Raw genomic sequence first — 19,557 nt, forward strand, 5'->3', positions numbered from 1 at the left:
ACACGTACGGGTCATTTTTCAGCTAATTGCAAAAGAAAATTTATGTTCACGATGTGCAAGTCGAGTCCCAGATGGGATGGGTAGGATGGTCCGTTCACATGCGGACATTTGGAAAACCTGCCTGGAGCTTGCGGATGAGACGGGAGGAGGGGGTCGGGCGGGGCTGAGGTGCTCCCAAAGGACAAAGCAAAGCGATGGTGAGGATCAACCACACTAAGGGTTTGGTATCCAGGGAGTGAGGCTCGGAGCATTTTCCAAACGCTCAGTTATCCAAAGGCACTTTCCTGTGTCTATTCATGTTTTAGGAAATTGCTCGGATGGACAACACATTATAATTTTTATCACCAAAAGTCATGGGAAGCAGGCACCCGTGAGCATTTTCCTGCAGACCAGCTGGTTGTCAGCAACACATGGATAAGACCAGGGCAGAAAACACTTGATTTCTCCCAGTTTAGGGGCAGCAGCACCCCCTGGTGGCCGGCAGGCCTCCAAGAGATCTGCAGATGCTCTAGGGAACCCGGGGAAGCTGGGACCCGACCTCCAGCCCAGACCAAGGAAGGGGTGGTTGTCTCAGGTTCTGCTCACAGGGCCTGGCACTCCTGTCTCCATCCTACAGGGACCCAGTTTCCTGTGTTGGCCTATGATGAACGTCTTTTTTCCCCCACTGGGTATCCACATCATATTTTTAGAAAAAGTGCCCCATTTTCCATTGGGGAACCCCCTATACTCAAGTCATACAGTTCTTGGGTGTCAACCTTCCTAACTCCATGCATTACGTGCACAGTGACTTGATGAGGGATGAGGATATGACCCGAATCTGTCCAGAGAGAGCCAGGCCTGGACCTTGCTGTAGCTACTGGTTAAGAATTCCCTTTCCACTGGGGCTGCTAAGTGGTCCGTGAAGATAAGCCTTGTATTTGGGTTGAGGGGGGGGACATCTCTGTCTCTGGTTGTAGTGGAGTCTTCTTGGAAATAAAGCTGGCATGGAGAAAAGTAGATCTGAGAGAAGAAATGAGGCACAGTCCCGATAAAAAGTATTTGAGCAGCTGGATCCAACAGTACCTGAAGCCGATTGCTCCAGGGCAGTTTCAGTTAAGTGAACCAATTATTTTTTTTTCTCTTAAGCCAGTGGGGACTGGAGGATAATGCTCCCTGCCTGATTTGTGCCAGTCCCTAACTTCTCTCTTCCCTCCCCCACAAATGTCCTCATTGCTGTTGCCATTTGCAAACTCAGAGGCCACGTTAATCAAAACGATCTTTATTATTTAAAGAGCATCCTGTCATCAGGGGCACCTAGATGGGGGTCCCCAGATGGCAGAACAATATTTACATGGGGGTCAGGAGGGTGAGGCTCGGGTGGTCCCAGGGCTGAGTGGGCCCGCCACTGTGGAAGAGAGGAGCCTGGAGGGAGGGTACCCTTGGACCTGTGGGCTCAGCCCAAGAAGAAAAATGTCCCATTCCAGGCCCAGGGTGAACCCCACCAGGTGGGGCTGGAGCCACCTAGGCGAACTTGGGCCCTGGAGGCGTGCACATCAAGGAGAAGCCGCAGGTCAGAGCTGGGTCACCATGCCACTGGCTTCGGAGTGAGTCTGGGGAAAGACAACTGGGGGCTTCTGAGGACTGAGAGGTTTCCCCAGTCCCACAGCTCCCCTCCCCTCCCCAGAAGCCCTCTGAAATCCAGCTGTTCCCTAGGCCGCCCTCTTCTAGGCCTGAGCACAGGTTTCCAGAAAACCCCGCCTTCTCCCTTTTCCCCATTAGAGTCCCAAACACTCCCGCCCTCTGGCTCCCATCTGGGCCCAACGTTCACCTTTATGGCCTGGAAGATCCACTCTCGGAAGTCACTGACTTTGGTGTAGACACCTGGCTTCTGGGCCAGGGCACAGCCGGTGCCCCAGCTCACGATGCCACACAGCCGCCAACGTGGCGTCCGAGAGATGCTATCCTCACACACGAAGGGGCCACCGCTGTCACCCTGGTGGGGGAAGGGGAGGCCTGGCTGGAGGCCGAGAGGGCATCCAGGAGGCCCTCTTGAATGGCCAGCGGCTGTGGCCACAGAGCCCCCTGGGCCTGAGATAGGGAGCCCGACCGCCCCCTGCCCTGGGTCTCCATCCCCGGAGTGGCAGGGGCTAGGGGCTACCCCACACAGTCCCTCACCTGGCAGGCGTCGATGCCACCCTCAGGGTAACCGGCACAGAACATCTTGGGCTTGATCTGGTTCGCGTAGAAATCGGGGCCGTTGCAGACATCGTTGCTGATTATGGGGACTCGGGCCTCCTGGAGTACCCCAGCCTGTTGGCCTGGGGGTGTGCGGGCAAGGCTGGCCAAGGCTGGGGAGCGTGCGCGGCCCCCTTCCCTCCTGGTGCCCCCCGCCCAGGCTCCTCAGCGTCCCTATGCCCCGGGGCCCAGAAGCATTCGACCAGCCGGACTGCTTTTCCCCAGCCCAGCTCAGTCTCCCTGACGGCGGCTCCACAGACAGAGGACGGGACTCACCGTAGTACTGTGTGTTGCCCCAGCCGGTTACGGTACAGATCTTGCCATCCACCAGGGCCTGGCCAGCAGCCGGGAGGCACACGGGCTGGATGTATTCTGTGAGAGAGACCACACGGTCCAGCCTCTGCCAGCCTGGCCCACCTTGTACCAAACCCCTGTCTGGCGGCCTCAAGCGCCCCGGTACACCCTTTCCTCGGTTCTTTTTTCTTTTTTTTTTTTTTTTTTAACATTTATTTATTTTTGAGACAGAGAGAGACAGAGCATGAACGGGGGAGGGGCAGAGAGAGAGGGAGACACAGAATCAGAAGCAGGCTCCAGGCTCTGAGCCATCAGCCCAGAGCCCGATGTGGGGCTCAAACTCACGGACCGTGAGATTGTGACCTGAGCTGAAGTCGGACACTTAACCAACTGAGCCACCCAGGCGCCCCTCCTCGGTTCTTTTAAAATAACCACGGGAAGAGTTGCCATCAACTGAGTTAACCGTGTATGAGGTATGAGGCGCTTTCCTGTATCCTCCAAACTCCCATCAGCCCGGGGGGGGGGGAGGGGAGGGGCACCGTTAGCCCATTTCCAGAGGAGGGACATGAAGCCAAGTCACTCGTCCAAAGTCTCATAACGACTCCGTGACAGAGCTAGAACTGGAACCCAGGTCGGCCTGATTCCGGAGCCGGTGTTCTTAACCCCGGCCCACAGGGCCAGCCCCTGCCGAGAGGGTGCCTTTGTGAGAAGTAGGAAAAGGCATCCCTATCTTTACATACGTGACTTCCAACTGCCAGAAAATCATCACAGTAGATACACAGGTCTATGCCCACAACAGTGAGAATGGTGCCCCTGGGATGCGATGTCCTCGTGCCGTGCACAACACACACAGAGGGTTTGTCTGCTCCCTGCTGGTGACTTCACGGGCCTGAGCCTCGGAGCTCTACGCTATAAAATGGACAGAATAATCTTTTCCCCCAGAGGGTGTGGTGAGAAACTGGCAAAGCACTGAGCAGCCCATCTGACACATAGGAAATGCTCACATGAATGAGTCACAGTAATAAACGACAAAAGCAGTGACTGCTCACACGAACTGGGTGCTCACTGTGTGCTGCCATCGCTCGAAGCTCTTTACTCACATTGCCCTTTTAATCGTCTCAAAAACCCTAGGCGGTCATTTAATGGATCAGGGAAACTGAGGCACAGACAGAGGTGAAGCCACACACTCAAGATCCCACAGACGGCAAGCCCCGGAATCTGATCCCAAATCCTATGCTGTTACCCCCTCGGCCTCGTGTCTCGAACCAAAGCCACTCCCACCCCCTCCTCCTGTGCTTCCACGGACACTTCTTTACTTCAGTATTTGTAACCCCCAAAGACAAGGCTTTGTTTAAAAAAAAAAAAAAGTGTATCTGGGGCGCCTGGGTGGCTCAGGTCACGATCTCATGGTTCGTGGGTTCAAGTCCCACATGCTCTGTGCTGTCAGCGTGGAGCCCAATTTGGATCTCTCCCTCTCTCTCTCCCCCACTGGTGCATGCGCGCTCTCTCTCTCTCTCTCTCTCTCTCGAAAATAAAAACAAAAGAAAAAAGCAAAATGTGCATCATCCCCTTCGATGGGAAAACCAATAACACGGACCATTCAAAAGAAAATAGGCATAAAAATAAGTATAATAGAAACCACAAAACAGTCCCAGCAGCACAGCCTGGGGGTTACACGCACAGATTCCCACGCCAGGCAGGCTTGGCTCAGATCTTTGCCATTTTCCAGCTGCGGGACTTTGGAGCAGAGTTCCCTTCTCTGTGTCGGGATCTTTCCCCATGTGGGAACGCAGGATTAGAGGAGGACCCACCCTCCCCAGGCTGCCGTGGGGGCTAATTGTACTATTTCATTATCATTGTACCGTTGCCTGATGGAGGCTCATCGTCGTCATTACTACGACTTCGTGGCCATTGTTTTTATGATTAGTGTCACCACACTGTGGCCTGCTGAAAGCGGAAGCCCAAGGTCTGCTCTCAATCCAGAGGCAGGCCCTGGAGAAGGGTCCTGGCCCCCAAGGGGAGTCTTGCCCCCTGACAGCAAGGAAATGCCCCAGAGAATTGCAGAGGGGCTAACTTCTGAGTCCCTCTCTGATTCATCTATTTTAAAAACCTTCTTCATTTCATCTTTTTCATTTTAATTTTTTTTTATGTTTATTTTTGAGAGAGAGGGAGAGACAGCCCATGAGCAGGGGAGGGGCAGAGAGAGAGGGAGACACAGAATCCGAAGCAGCCTCCAGGCTCTGAGCTCTCAGCACAAGAGCCCGATGCGGGGCTGGAACTCACGAACCACGAGATCATGACCTGAGCCGAAGTCGGACGCTCAACCGACTGAACCACCCGGGCGCCCCTCTTTATTTCATCTTAACTATATTTGTTGGTAACAGCTCTTTTGAGACGTAATGCACACACCATGCAGGTCGCCCTCTTCGAGTGTACGAGTCAATGGCTTTTTAGTGGGTTCACATAGAGTTGGGTGCCTGGCGATCCATTTTGGAACAAAAGAGGTCCTGTATTCTTGACTCATCCCCTCCCAATCTCCCCACCCCAGCCTCGCCCCTACCTCATACCTCCCTTACCCCCTGGTAACCAGTGATCTTTCTCTGTCCCCACACCTGCCCATTCTGGAATTTCATTTTAACGGGATCATAGAGCGGCCTTTTGTGTCTGACTTTGGTTTAGCAGTGTTTTCAAGGCTCATCTGAGTGTCTTATGTCGGTACCCTGTCACTCCTTTCGTGTGTGGATGGACCACGCTCTGTTCATCTGTTTGTCAGACGTGTGGGTTGTCATCTTTTGCTTGTCGTCAACCGAGCTGCCTTGAACATCTGTGCGTGAGATTCTGTGCGGACATGTGTTTCCGTTTCTACCGGGCGTGTACCCTGGGGTGGAATTTGCTGGGCCCAATGGTAACTCCATGCTTGACTTTTCGAGGAATTGCCGGGTGGTTTTTCAAAGTGGCTGCACCAGTCATCCCTGTTTGACGCATGCCCGTCAAGATCGTTTCCCTTGCCCCCGTGGATTCCTATGGCTCCGTCCTCTCTCCTCCCAGCCTCTGGAGTCCCCAAGGCCAAGGCTCATCTCCAGACTTACCCGTGAGGGGCAGGGGGCTGGACAGGTGGACCAGGGCAATGTCATTGCTGTTTTCCTCGCTGTTGGGGTCTCGAAAGGGGAGGTAGCCCCCGTGGTACACCACTGCCTGCACCCCCAGCTGCAGGCCATGGGGGGAGGCCTGGGCCACAGCTCCGGCAAACACCCGCCATCGGGACAGGACCCGGTTCCGCCTGCCAGGGGACAGGAGAGGAGGATGGCAGCTGCCTGGGCACGGCCCGTCCCACGTCGCCTCTCCCCCTCCGCGCTACGGGACGCTCACTCGGGGAAGCAGTGGGCAGCTGTCAGCACCCAGTCTCCAGAGAGCAGGGACCCTCCACAGAGGTGAGCTCCATCGTAGCGAAGACTGACTTGCCACGGCCACCTGCCCAGGCTGGTGTCTTGGCCTCCCACAATGCGATCCACAGGCAGCTTCCGACGGCCACAATCTGTGGGAGAGGCGGAGTCGTCACGAGGGCCCCGGGAGGGCCTGGAACCTCAGGACACAGCCCCATCCTTGGGGATCTATGGGGACAAGGCCCTGCCATCCTGGGGGAGTCTGAGAGGACACAGCTCCATCCTTGTAGGGTTGGATATGGCCAGTGGGGGGTGGGGGTGGGGTGGGGGGGTGCCTGATGGGACATGGCCCTGCTCTGGGTTTGGGGGGAGGGCCTAAGGGAGAGGGTTCTGAGTTTCAGGGTCTCACCTTGGCAGACGGTAGCCAGGAAACGGCCCCTGGGACAGTCACTGTGAGAGAAAGACAGGGGCAGAGGCAGAAATAAAAAGAGAGGCCAATTAAGACGGAAGAAAGGGCACCGACCGCGGGCGGGTGGGCGCCCCTGCCCGCTGCCCTCCTCACCACACGGAGATGACCTCGAGCAGCCTCCGGGCCAGCGGCAGCCTCCCCTCGTCCACGCAGAAGAAGCCCGACGTGCCGTTGGCGCCCGCCGTCCGCACGTCCAGCTCCGAGTGGCCCAGGGCCCTGGGCAGGCAGGGGTCAGGCCTGCTCCTCCCGCCCCGCGCCGCCCGCCCACCCCCCGAGGGCCGCCCGCTACCTGAGGAAGCCCATGTCCTCGCAGCCCAGGCCCGCCACCCCGGCGTTGGAGCGCGAGGAGCACAGCAGCCGCCACGTGCCCTCCGTGTCGTCGAACACCATGAGCCGGGCGTCGGCAGGGCTGACCTGCACTGCAGGGCGACAGGACGGCCGCCTGGGTCACCTCCCCACTGTGCCCACCCGCTTGCCCGCCCGACCCTGCGGGGCTCCAGGCCAGGGTCTCCGCGGAGCCAATAGGAGCTGGAGGGCCCCTATGGGCTGGGAACCCGGGGACCTTCCTGTGGCCACCGGGCTGCCTGAGCCGGCTGCACATGCACCGCTAGTCTGACCCTTTGCTTGGCCATTTGGGAAGAGGGAAGTGGTTTCCAGCGAGCTCCGGAGAGGATGGCGTGTGCGGCTGGATCTCCCGGGGCCATCTTAACCCCCAGGAGGGGAAAACTCAGCCAACGCGGAGGAAAGCCAAGATCTGCCCCTTGATGAAGCCAGGCTTGCAAGACCCCCAGAACTGTTGGAGAAGTAAGTTCATCATTTCCCTTTCTGTTTAACCAGTTTGTTTCTTTTTTCCTTTTGTCTTCTGCAGCCTGAAGACCCTTGACACATCAGATTGCCAAACTATCTAGATACCCTATAGTTTTTTTGAAAGAAAGAAAGAAAGAAAGAAAGAAAAGCTATCCTTTCTGCAAGACTTGTCCAAGCCTTGAATATACTAAAATGCATGGCACTTCTCCAAGTAGTATTCATTCATTCATTCATTCACCCACCAGATAAGTGTTAACTAGACATATACTCCGTACCCAGTCCTGTGTGGGGTGATGCTGGGGGCACAAAGATGACCTAGGCAGCCCTGGGTTGTGCCCTCACCAAGCCCAAGTCCAGGGGTGGGAAAGACAGACAGCAGAAAAAAAGTCACTCAACCAAACACCTCATCACAAGCTGTGAGAAGAGGTGGGGTGGAGACACAGTAAGGCTGGAGAGAGCCCATGGGGGGTTCCTCATGTCTGGGGCCGGTTGTGTTGAGAACTGAAGGCCCTCTTAGCCCCTCCTAGGCTGCTCCCCACATGGCCAGAGGACCCCTTTTCACACCTAAGCCAGGTCACAGGCCTCAGGCGTATGTATTTACATTTACCCCTCAGCACAGCCTGGCTCCGTTTTGGGCAGTGGACAAATTGCCAAAGCAATAAGCGAATCAGACAAAACCCCTGCTCTGTGGAACTCAAAGGCCAGTAGGTGAGACGGGGAATGAAAGGGACAAATGAGTAAAATAGATGGTGTGTCACAAAAGGAGCCGGGGAGACAAATCAAGCCTGACAGAGGCAGGGGCGTACTGGCGTGCGGGGTGAAGCTGCCATTTTCCATAGGCGGGCACAGAGAGAGCTTCGTTAAGGAGGCGCAGTGTGAATGTAGATCTGAAGGAGGGGAGAGAGTCGGGAAGGTAGGCGAGGGAACAGAGAACTAGGCCACAGGACCTGCGAGTACAGAGAACCCAAGGCTGGTGGGGGGTGCGGTGGGGGAGGACCAGCAAGGAGGCCGGAGCAGAGTGAGCGAGAGGCAGAGGAGCTGGGAGGTAGGCTGGGTCAACACCAGGACTTTGCTTCTCCCCGAAGAGAGGGGCAGCCAGGGGAGGCTGAGCCGGGAGGCCCTGACCCGACTCGGGGGTTCACAAGCTCCCTCTGCCTGTGGGCCGGGAGCAGAGCAGTGGGGAACCTGGGGAGGGGCTGCGGTGGTGTCCAGGAGGGGGTGGATGGAAGCTGGGCCAGGGGCAGGGACGGTGGGGGCGAAGGGTTTAGACTCTGGGTCGCAGGGACAGGGTTTGCTGGCAGAGTGGACGTGGCTGTGAAGGAAGGACAGGGGTCAAGGACAACTCCACGGTGTTCGGCCTGAGCCATAGAAGGATGGAGCTGCCATTGACCAGGATGGGGAAGGGGGCAGGGGGAGCAGGTCTGGGGAAGGACCAGCTGTGACCTCCTGGGTCCTTTTCTCCCGAGCTTCCTGCATTCTAAGGCCATAATTAAGGCAGAGCACATTCTAAGAAACCAAATCTGGGGCAAACTCAGTTTGCCAACCTCTCAGGAGGAAGCCGGCGAGGCCGTACCCAAGCCGAGTGGTCTTCCCATAGCCCCACGGATCTGGACAAGGGAGGCAGGGCTGCGTGCTGAGATCCTGCTAGGTGCCCAGCACTATGCCTCGTGCTCTCCCTGACCACCAACAGCAGGGCCTTGCCACACCACCCCAAAGCCACAGAGATCCCCATTTTGGTCAGAGGAGGGGCTCAAGTTCGGAGAGATGGGCTGACTTGTCCAACATCACCGGGTGAGTGAGAAGCAGAGAGGGTTCGCACCCAGGCTTCGCCACTCCAAACCCCAAGCTGTGAATGTTGCCCTAGGCGGCCTGTCCAGCCACTTCCCTTCTGAGGGCCAAACAGTGACAGCGGGGGGACGTCAGTGGGTTGGACCATGTTATGCTATGTCATATCTGGTGGGGGGGGTGGTGGCTTGTGAATCTCACAACCATCCTAGGGCATAGAGACCCCTTCTATGCCCATCTTGCAGATCGGGAAACTGAGCCTCAGAGAGGACATACTTGCCCAGGAACCTACCGCTAAGAACCAGCAAAGAATTTGAACCCAGGCCTGCCAGCCTACATACTCACTGCTGCTTCTGAGGGTCTCACCTGGACTTTCACCGGCCCCACCCTGGGCACACTTCCCCCAGCTAGCACTAAGAGCCTCCTGGCTGTCCTGCCTTAATTATGGCCTCCTGCTCTGAGGTGGGGGCAGGCGATGCCTGGTGCCTCTGCTGGATGGCGCCCACCACCCCGCATTCCAAGACCAAGACTTGGGGTTCAAACCATCAGCTGGGGGTGAAAAGTTTCCAAGTGTTCCAGATAGGGTGAGGCCTTAGGGAAAAAATGATCACTTTATGGATATGGGTTGGGGGAGATGCGGGGAGGGAATATCAAATGCCCCCTCCAATTATTTTTGAAGCCACGTTCTGTGCCACTGTTTCTCACTTTTCAACTCTTTATTCTTGTTTGAATTATTTGAAAGAAAAAAAAAAAATGTGTTCCGGGTCACCTGGCTGGCTTACTAAATTGTGTGATATAGTTAGAGGTGTGAAAATCCCAGGAAAATGAGGTGGGGATATAGTTTTGCGTCTGTTTTTCTTTGTTTGTTTGTTTTGTAATTTCCCAGCAGTTTTGGAAAACCCAAGTATAACTTGAGCAGTAGTGCTGACGTTGGCCGGAGCTCTGTCTGAATCACGGCTTAGTTACTTTCCAGCTGGAGGCCAAGAACAAGGTAGTTCATTGGCAACTTGTGTGTATTCATTTAAGCAAAGACTCCCTGAGCACCAACTTAGATGCAGGACACCGTCTAGGACAGCAAACAACGTGCCCCTGCCCTCCTAAAATGCACCAGAAGTACATAATTATCAGTGTGAGGAGAGTTTTACCGCGGCAACACGGATGGTGGTGGGGTCGGGGGGAGCATGAGGTCTGGGGTGCAGGAAGGCCTTGCTCAGGAACGTTAAAGCCTGAAGGTGAGACACAAAAGCAGTATTTACCAAGTGGCTGAGAACCAAGCACTGCACGGACCATCATCTCTCATTCTCCCCCGCGCCCCTCGCCGCTTACAGATGAGGCTATTGGGACTCAGGCGGGGCAGGACCGGTAGGAGGCCCCAGAGCTCAGCAGTGACGGTGCGGAACCTTGAAACTGCTTCTAGGTGTGAGCTGGAAAGAAGTGATAAGCAAAGACTGTGGGACCGGGAGGGTTCTTCAAGGGCATGAGAGTGGACCCTGGCGAGTGCCAGACGCAAGCGTGAGGTGCGGGCAGAAGAGGGGGATGGACCCTAGGAGCCTTGGAGCCGCAACGGGTTGAGATTTTAGCCCAGCGGCAGTGGGGAGCTATGGAGGGGTTTTCGGCAGGGGCACGACCCCTCTGTCCTGCCGCTTATTCAGTGTGTGGTCTTCACTTCACTGGGCCTCAGTTTCCCCCATCTGAAAAATGGGGATGATAACAGCTCCAAATTCACAGGGTATGGTGCAAAATTTACAGCCAGGGCCTGGCAGATGTTAGCCGTCACTATGGCGAGTTGCTTGGCTATTTCTCGAGAAACAACAGGTGTAGTTGTTCTGCACAAAAGCAGATCTAGGCTACCTGGGTTCAGATCCCAGACCCCGCCGCTTACTAGCTCTGAGACCTGCAGTAAATCACTGGGCCTTTCTGTGCCTCGGCCTCCCCACATTAAAATGAGCTTTAGGGGAGGGTTAATGAAGTGACAGCATAGAGCCCAGGGGCCTGCGCCCGGCACCTGTACATGCCAAGTGCTGAGATGATGACCAACATGGACGTAGGCTTCCCTTGTCTGGATTTTCATTTCTTCTCTTGACGTGAGCAGAGCCCTTTATGGAATTGATGAGGCTCACGGGAGTGAAAAATACATGCCGACACTTAAGTTCCCCTTTCTTCCTGCTGCTCTGGGCCACAGAACGGCAGCCCGGGGCTGGCATCTGGGAAAATTCATCCATTCATTCCACATTTAGTGTCTGTATCTATTATTAGTGTGGCCATTCATTCTCAGCTGCCTGCAGACACAGCTCTACCAGGCAAGTCTAACAGCTATTCCTGGCCTCATCATCTACCAGCTGTGTGTCTTCTCTGGTCTCATTTTCCACATCTGTAAATGGGGGTCATGACAGCAGCCGCCTCCCAGAAGAACTAGAATGGGTCGCCGAATTCATACGGCACCCCTCAGACAGGTTTTGACCTTGCCTCGCAGTAAGGAACACATTTTACATCACAGCGTAGCCCTGAACCTGTGCTTTCTGGGGCGAATCATTGCGTTGCTCCGAGCCTCAGTTTCCCCATCTGTAAAACGGACTGATAAACAGTACCACTCTCGTAAAACCGAAACAGAAGATTAACAAAACTTTTTCTTACGGAGAGAGGTACGCTGTGGTATTTTCTAATCTAATCTATTTTTAAAATGCGGTTTTCAACTCCCTAATTTAATTTCACGATGCACCAAGCGGGTCATGCACTTAGAGTCTAAGAGACACCAGACAAGTGAAGTGCTTAGAACAGTGCCTGGCCCAGAGCAGGCCCTCCACACGGCACAACATCGCCGCTAACTTCTCTGCACAGGCTCCCGCAGTCACTCAGGACCTTTTTTCTGGAGCTCCCACCAGGTACATGTGTCCTCCAGGGCTTCCCAAAGGGTCCCAGCCTGCTTTACTCACCCGGATACAGCGGCTCCTGATCACTCTTGAGTAGAAAGGTCACTGCAGAGAAGGTAGAGGTGAGGGCAGGCAGGCGGCGGGGGGGGGGGGCTGCAGGGGGCAGGGGAGGGTAGAGGCCCAGAGGCCACTCTCACCAATGGCCCAGGATGCTGCCCCGATGGCCGTCAGGAGCAGCAGTGTCCCCGCAGCGAGAGCTGCCACCTTGGGTCCGGAACAGCATGGCACAGTCCGGCCACCTGCAACAGACACCGTGCTGGAGCCACCGCCAGGCCTGTCCTCGTCACGGCAGGGTCTGGGCACGGAGCCAGCTCTTAGCCCCCAGGGCTAACTTAGCACGCCTGAGCCTGCCATGCCCTGGGCCCAGTTTCTTAGGGCCGTCCCTCCCCTACAGCGTGGACAACCAGGTGTCCAGCTCCACAAGGCTTCCCGCTGGGAAGGGGCGTGGCCGGGACAGCCGCACTCCTGCCCGGTAATGATCTCTCCTCCCCAGTGTCGGTGACACATGACAGGCGCTTCCGCACTTTGCTATCTCCTTCATCGTGTTGCACCCTTTTCTCGAAACTCTCACTTCTGATAACTCTCTCAGAGGTTCTTGTGACCCTTGACCTTTGCCCCCTTGGCAGCTCACTTCCCTCCTGTTTGGCATTTCCTCACCACCAGTCTGCTCCGGTCCCTCCGTCCTTGGGTATTCTCCCAAAGCCAGACCTCTCCCGCAGGACCCAGCTCCAAGGTCAAATGTGCCCCTGGAGGGTAAGAACCTAAGTTTGAAAATTCGCAAGCCCCACTTTGAAATATTGGTCTTACTCCGTGCTGGCAGCTCAGAATCTGGAGTCTGCTTCGGATTCTGGGTCTCCCTCTCTCTGCCCCTCCCCCGCTCATGCTCTGTCTCCCTCTGTCTGTCTGTCTCTCTCTCTCTCAAAAATAAATAAACATTGGGGCGCCTGGGTGGCTCAGTCGGTTAAGCGGCCGACTTCGGCTCAGGTCATGATCTTGCGGTCCGTGGGTTCGAGGCCCGCGTCGGGCTCTGTGCTGACTGCTCAGAGCCTGGAGCCTGTTTCAGATTCTGTGTCTCCCTCTTTCTCTGACCCTCCCCTGTTCATGCTCCCTCTCTGTCTCAAAAATAAATAAACGTTAAAAAAAAAAAAAGAGTTAAAGAATCCATGCTATAAATAAATAAATAAATAAATAAATAAATAAATAAATAAATAAATAAATATTAAAAAACATTTTAAATGTCGGCCTTACCCCTCCCTCCCTGGGACCTTGGACAGGTGGCATCACCTCTTTGAGCCTCAGCTTTCTCATCTATTTAATGGGCATCCTCCCAGCACTCACCTAAAAATAGTACTTTCAAGTTCTCTTAAATAATAGCCAAACTCTAATCACAGGCTTATTTTCTCAAGCACTGCTCTAAATGCATTCACTTACTCAGGCCTCATTTCAATTATGGTTCCCATTCTTCAAGCAGGAAGCACTACGGCTCAGAGAAGTGGAGTCACATGCTCAGGGTGACTCAGCCAGCAAGAGGCAGTGCTGAGTCCTGAACCCCGGGCACGTTTGGTGCTGGGGCCCAAGTGTAGAACCACTAAGCCATGCTACCTCTCCCCGTGCTATAATGCCCGGCATAGAACAAGTTCTCAATAAATGCTTTTACATCATTAGAGCCGTGTGGTCCTGGGCAATACCCTTCACCTCTCTGGGCCTCACTTTTCTCATTGGTAAATGGAGCTCTATTCATTCATTGTCCTGTTGGAACATCCACTGTACCTGGCCCCGTTCTAGGCTCAGGAGACACATCCCAAAACAAAACAGGTGAGATGCTCGCTCTCGTGGGGCTCACATTCTCATATGTGTAAGGTTGAGGGGAAAACATAAACAAGTAAGCAAACTCAATCATTTCCAGACCGTGGCGAAGTCTATGAAGGAAATAATGCAGGTCAGGGCAGCAGGTGGCCTCTGGAGGGTGCTGAGGGAAGGTCTCCCCAAGAGGGGACTTTTGAGCAGAGACCTGAAGGGTGACACCAGCCATGTAAAGATCTCAAGGAAGAGCGCTGTGGGTTGAGGGAACAGCACAGGCAAAATCCTTGAGGCAAAAATAAGCATATGATCTGTTTGAGAGAGGCCACTGATGTGGCCAGAATGGCATGAGCTTGGGGGAAGGCAGGCACTGAGGCTGGGACCAACCAGGGAGGCCAGTAGCCTGAGGAGAAGGGGGGTTTTATTCCCAGTGTGACAGAGGCCCTGGGGATTAAGAGCCAACCCCTTTGGCTAGGGATTGCGGGAGGGCCGAAGATGCAGGGCTGCTAAAAGCCTTTGGCAGGGCCTGGCGTGTGCCCAGCTGTCCCTGGCACCTGCAGGCCGTCCCCGGGGCAGCAGGAGCTCCCAGCTCTCCCCTCCATGTCGTGGTAGTACAGCTGGTGGGCACAGGGCCAGACCAGCACCCAGAACGGCGCAAGGCCTGGTCCAGGATCCTCCTGGGACGGCCGGCGTCTGGGTGTCTTAAGAATTTGAGAAGCCAGCAGTTCCCGTCAAGGCATGAGAAAACAAATACTCCCTCCCTCCAAAGAGGCCACAGTGGGCCAGGCCAACCCTGGCCTCCCGCCCACGCCGGCCCACCGGCGACTCTGCCCCCAACCATCTTCCTGGTTCCGGTGGGAGGTCTTGACTCCCTGCAGCCATGAGGCTGGTCCTGGTCCCTTTGTTTTCAGGTGCCTGTCAGGGCTTTGGGCCCGGCCCCGGAGGCTCTGGTGTGCCTGCCGGGGTGCCAAGCACTGCCACCCCGTGTCTCTTGGGGCGGGAAGAACCTCCTTCCACGCCTTCTGGATCTGGGGACTTTGAGTAACCCTAAAACAGGTGCCCGTGGGGGGACAGGAGGCGTCTTCACTCTGGGTCCGCCTGTGTGAGAGGCCTCCTCACGGCTCGTCTTTGCGGAGGCAGGAAGTGTCCTCCCTGTGGGCATGAGGCAGCCTCCTTGCCCTGATTCCCGGGAAGCAGGGGAGCCTCCGGGCCTGGGAGGCAGCCTGCCCAGCCTCTGCCACAGGCACTGCTCTCTGCCCCCCAAGGGCAGTAAGGCTGCCCTACCTCAGGTCTTCTGCCCCCACCATTTGGCTGCAAACCCTCACAAGTGACATCTTTGGTTCCTTGGCTTGAAACTCAGGCTCGTGGCTCAGCCCTCACCCTACCCAGCTCCCACTTCCTGAATGGAGGGCCCTCCTTTGGCCTCCGGGATACGGCACGTGCCCGATTTTCCTTCCATTTCTCCGATGGGGCCTTCCCCATCCCCTGACCCTCTTCTTACTCCCTGAAACCTGGAGTCCATAGGGTGGCACATGGCCTCCCCCCACTCAGGCCCCCTGCTCCCATATCTGTCTCACACACCTCCACAGCCTCAGTTTCCCTTTTCTGTCCTGCAGCCTCGTAGATGTCCCCGCCCACAGGACCCTCCTGGTCTGACACTGGCCTCAATGTCCTCCCAACCCCCAGGTCCCGTCAGAGGCTCTCATCCTTAGGACTGTCCCTCATCTGCAGGATGCTTCCCCCTGCCACACACACAGCTTGCCAGCTCACAGCCTGCAGGCCTCCTGAGCATCTCCTGTCCACCCTCTCCTTCCCTGCTCCCAGCCCCACCTGCGCTCAGCCTCCCTTCTGGTCCAGCCTCCACACAGAAGCCCGAAGATCTTCCTAAACACAAAATCCATCCTGTCCCTTCTTTACCTAGAACCCTCCATGGCTCCCCAGTGTCCCCAGGACAGAGTCTTAGACCTTCAGCCCTGCGGTGCCGCTGTTAGAGATTCGGGGATTGAACATGTTTCCCCAAATTCCCAGAGAGTCTTATGGGGCTTTCTTTATCAGACACCCAATAGTTTCCAAAGAGCAGTCAAAAGCCCCAGAACTTGTAAAACACAAGTCAGTAGAAGAGAAACGAAGACTAACCACCAGCGCCATCTTGCGGAGAGACCCAGCACTGCCAAGGCATCAGCCAGCCCTTCAGCAGAAATAGTCCTAAGAGACGTGGCTCCGGCTTGCTCACCTCACCGCTGCCCCAGCTCCACTTCCGGTATCACCTCCAGAAATAGCCGAATTACCCATGTGCCACTGCACACCCAGCGCCTTGTCAGCCCCTGCCTTTAGCCACTCTTCCCTCTGCCTGGCACACCCTACCTATTCCCCTACTCATCCTGAGTGTCGGCCCGGGTATCGCCTCCTCCAACTGATTCCCCGGGGAGCACCAAGAAGCCTGCCTTGGGCGCACTTCAAAGCAACACAGATGTAGCAGCCACAAGGCAGGGATGGCTCTCAGCCCTGTCCTAGCCCCGTCCTGCACTTCCCTTACATCCTTGCACCAGGTGTTAATAAGGACAGTATCATTATCCTCGTCCCCAGTGTACAGATGAGGAAAGGAGGCCCAGAGAGGCGCAGCCACCTACCCTGGGTCACCCAGCAAGTCGGCGCAGAACCAGAACCTCTCAGCATCTGTATCCAGGTTTGACTGCCGGCTCCAGCCCCGCCAGCAGGACGCCGCGACGGGACCGGCTTGAGCTGCCCGGGGGTGCACTGGAGCCCCACTCTGCCTTGCTTCTCTCTGTAGCCAGACCATCTCCGGCCACCCCTCTGGGCATGACCTGCTTTTCTCCCCGGTTCATTCACACAGGGGCCCCGGGCCCGGGGACCCCAGGAGACATGCCATCCCTGAGGTTCCAGGCTCCGTCACCCACCTGCTCAGCCAGGACGAGTGCCCCCTCCTGAGCCACTGCGAGCCTGGGCTCGCTCTGGGCCACAGCCGTGCGGCTTGGGGCTTGATCTGCCAACTGTGCTGAGACCCCACAAGGGCAGTGTCCACACTGATCGTCTCAGCCAACACAGCCAGCCCTTCCTGCCGTTCAGACCCTCATGCCACCCTGTGAGGTCTTCGTATCATCTCCATGCTACAGATGAAAGCTTGAGGACCAGAGAGGATAAATCCGGGACCTCCCAGCCAGAAAGTGCCACCACCTGGGACCAAACCCAGCTAGCCTGGTTGCAGGAGGAAGAGAGGGAGCCGGCCCCCACTGGAGAGGCAGGCAGGAAAGGCCGTCCCCTGATCGGGCCCCTCCAGCTGGCCCCCAAGCGTGGAAGAGGTTGAGGGAGAGGCGGGCTGTTTGGAGCCCCCACCGGGGCCTGCCAAGAGCCCTTCAGTGCCAGCCACTCGGGCGCGTGTTTTCCCCCATCGTTCCTGGAGTGCTTTCTCTGCGACCTCTCCCCTCTCCATCCATCCTGGCCGAGTCCAAAGTCCTCCCTCTGCTCTTTTGCCCACAGTGCGGGGAGGTGGGAGGAATGTCTGGAATCGGTGGGGGTCTCGGGTCCCGGGGACGCCAAGTCGGCCGACCTCTGTCATAACCGCTCCAGTTCATGGCATGTGTCTCACATGCTAAGCCCCACAGTGGTGCCTTGTGTGTGTTCCGAGCTCCCAACAACCCCTGTACGTAGGCAGGTAGGTAGGTTGGTAGCATTAGGATCCATGCTTGACCCAGGGGGAAAATGAAGCCCAGAGAAACGATGTCAGTTGTACAAGACCACACAGCAAAAAAGTGGCAGGTTCAAGTACAGGCCTGTGTGTTTAGCTCCAGAGTCGGTGTCCTTAACCATGATAGCTGGTCTTCCCACCTTAGCCCCAAGGAGAAGACGGTCCAGGGTTCGCTGAGAGATCACTGGGGTGTGAGGGGAAACTGAGGCATGGAGCCAGGCAGGTCATATGGGGTAGCAGGAAGGCGGGTGGTGGCACAGCCCCACAGAAAATTTGGTTAATAGTTAATCAGGTGGAAGAGACTTCACAAGGGGCTGGGGGTGGGCCCAGGAGGGGTGCCAGAGCAAGGGGGCTCTGAGGGGGTGGAGGGCTGGGAACAGAGCACAGAGGGAGGGGCGCCAGGCAGAGCCAAAGTTGGGACTCAAGGAAAAGGGGACTCACCCTCTTTCTCCGCCATGTCACGGCCTCTTGTTAATGATTCCCAGGCTGACTTCCTGGGCCGGGGAGGGACCTGTGGGGAGATGAACCGAGAGGCAGGGCCTGGGGGAGCCGAGCCCAGCCCCGGTGCCCCCAGTCCCAGGCGCCCATCCAGGGAGGCTGGAGGGACTGGGCCCTGGCCAGAGCACGCCGTGATCACAGACGCAGATCGGGCCGGGTTCAAGGATGGGGTCAGTGTCTGACCAGCAGCCAGGGGACGCCTGATTTGCAGGGTTGGGGTCCCCCCGTGCCTGGGCCTTGGTGAGGAGTGGGCTGAAGGTCTGAATTCCTGGGGCTGAGGGAGTAGATGAGAGCTGGGGACCTGAACTCCTGGGTCCTGGGGAAAAAGGCATTTGGGGGCTCTGAACTGCTGGGTATGTGGGAGGAGGGGCGTAGGAGCCCAGACTCCCGGGTCTGAGGGAGGCGGGGACTGGGGCCCCATCCCTGTGTCTGAGGGAGCCGGGGTTGGAGCTCCAAGGTCCTTGGAGAGACGTCTGGGAGCCCCTCTGCTGGGAGGTGGGCGCTAGGTAGGGCGAGGATGAGGCGACCCGTGTCCCGGCCTGGAACTGAGGGCCCCGGTCCTTACCCTGGGGTCCGGCAGGTGGGGGCGGAGCTGAGAGTGCCCTTGTCGGGTCAGTCTCCGGGCCTGGGCAGGAGCATGGTGGCCCCGCAGCAGCGGTGGCCCGGAGGCAGAGGCAGCGGGCGGCGTGGGGCCTGCTAGGCCTGGCTGCCTCACCTGAGGAGGAGGGGGGCTGGGCCAGAGGCGGGGGAAGGGGCGGGGAGGGGCAGGGCGGAGGGATCGGCAACGCTGGAGGCCACCTGGCTGGTGGGGCAGGGTTTGCAGGGGCTGGACCTGGCCGGCCTGCCCCCGCATCGCCTCCTTCCGGCCTGGAGGGGGCCCAGGTGTGCCAGTCTGAGGGGACATGGAAGGGGGGGGGTTGGGCAGACAGACAGAGCAGGCCGGGGGTGGGGGGTGGGGCTGAGGGGGTGCCTGCAAGGACTGAAGGATGGGCCTTTGAACTGGAGGCAACCAGACAGAGGGCCCCGGCTGCCCCAAGCCCACCCTGCCCCTGCCTCTGCCCCTGCCTCTGGCCCAGCCCCCGCCCTACCCGCCCCGCCCCCCCCCCCACCTTGCCCCAGCTCAGGCCTAACTCCCTCCCTGTCCTCCCCTGCTTCCTCTAGCACCTCCTGCCCAGCCCCAAGCCTGCCACTGCCCCTGCCATTTCCTGCCCCCCATGTGCAGCTCCTGAACAAGGCAGTCCGGGTCCCTGCCCCAGCCCTGGCCCCCGCCCCCTCCCCCCCAGCTGCCTTCCTACAAGTCACGGGGGCTGGTTTGCTTTGGCAGCTTCCCTGCTGCCTGCAGCAGTGACCTCTGGAACCTGGAAGTCCTACACAGGGGGGATGGGGGGCTTGGCCCGGAAAAGGCAGCACTGAGTGCTGAGGCCCAGGCCAAGCGGCCGGAAGTGTCCACAGGCAGATACACACTGTCCCGCCAGCAGCCAAGAGCGATCCACGTCAGACCCCAGGGCCAGATAAACACCCAGACACCCAAAGGTCACCATCAGACACCTGCTTGTGGACAGCCATGCACCCAAACACAGACCACAGCTGCTCACCCCACACACTGGCTCCACTCAGAGCCACAGCCTCTCACAGGGGGTCGTGCTGGCGGGGCCCCGCTGCTGCCCAGCC

At 57.3% G+C, this 19,557-nt stretch overlaps 1 protein-coding gene across 1 annotated transcript; it reads right to left on the reverse strand.

Moving 5' to 3' along the window:
• Positions 1-1,318: 1,318 nt before the first annotated feature.
• Positions 1,319-18,479, reverse strand: HPN (hepsin). The gene is made up of 13 exons (XM_042969058.1): positions 18,452-18,479; positions 17,830-17,899; positions 12,020-12,121; positions 11,886-11,927; positions 6,650-6,779; positions 6,454-6,576; positions 6,301-6,341; positions 5,878-6,043; positions 5,598-5,788; positions 2,491-2,586; positions 2,155-2,297; positions 1,808-1,972; positions 1,319-1,589 (listed from the first exon to the last, which is right to left on the reverse strand). Exons 2-13 carry the CDS (start codon positions 17,843-17,845, stop codon positions 1,551-1,553), a joined length of 1,254 nt encoding a protein of 417 aa, XP_042824992.1. The 5' UTR covers positions 17,846-17,899; positions 18,452-18,479; the 3' UTR covers positions 1,319-1,550.
• Between the last annotated feature and the right edge of the window lie 1,078 nt (positions 18,480-19,557).

Source organism: Panthera tigris, chromosome E2 (genome assembly GCF_018350195.1).
Source record: "Panthera tigris isolate Pti1 chromosome E2, P.tigris_Pti1_mat1.1, whole genome shotgun sequence".
Lineage (NCBI taxonomy): Eukaryota > Metazoa > Chordata > Mammalia > Carnivora > Felidae > Panthera > Panthera tigris.

Excerpts from the sequence above, each read along its gene's own strand:
- HPN (XM_042969058.1), bottom strand. Across the intron at positions 6,577-6,649 it reads GAGGACATGGGCTTCCTCAG|GGCCCTGGGCCACTCGGAGC; the intron begins GTAGCGGGCGGC and ends CTGCCTGCCCAG. Across the intron at positions 6,044-6,300 it reads CCTGGCTACCGTCTGCCAAG|ATTGTGGCCGTCGGAAGCTG; the intron begins GTGAGACCCTGA and ends CCTCTCCCACAG.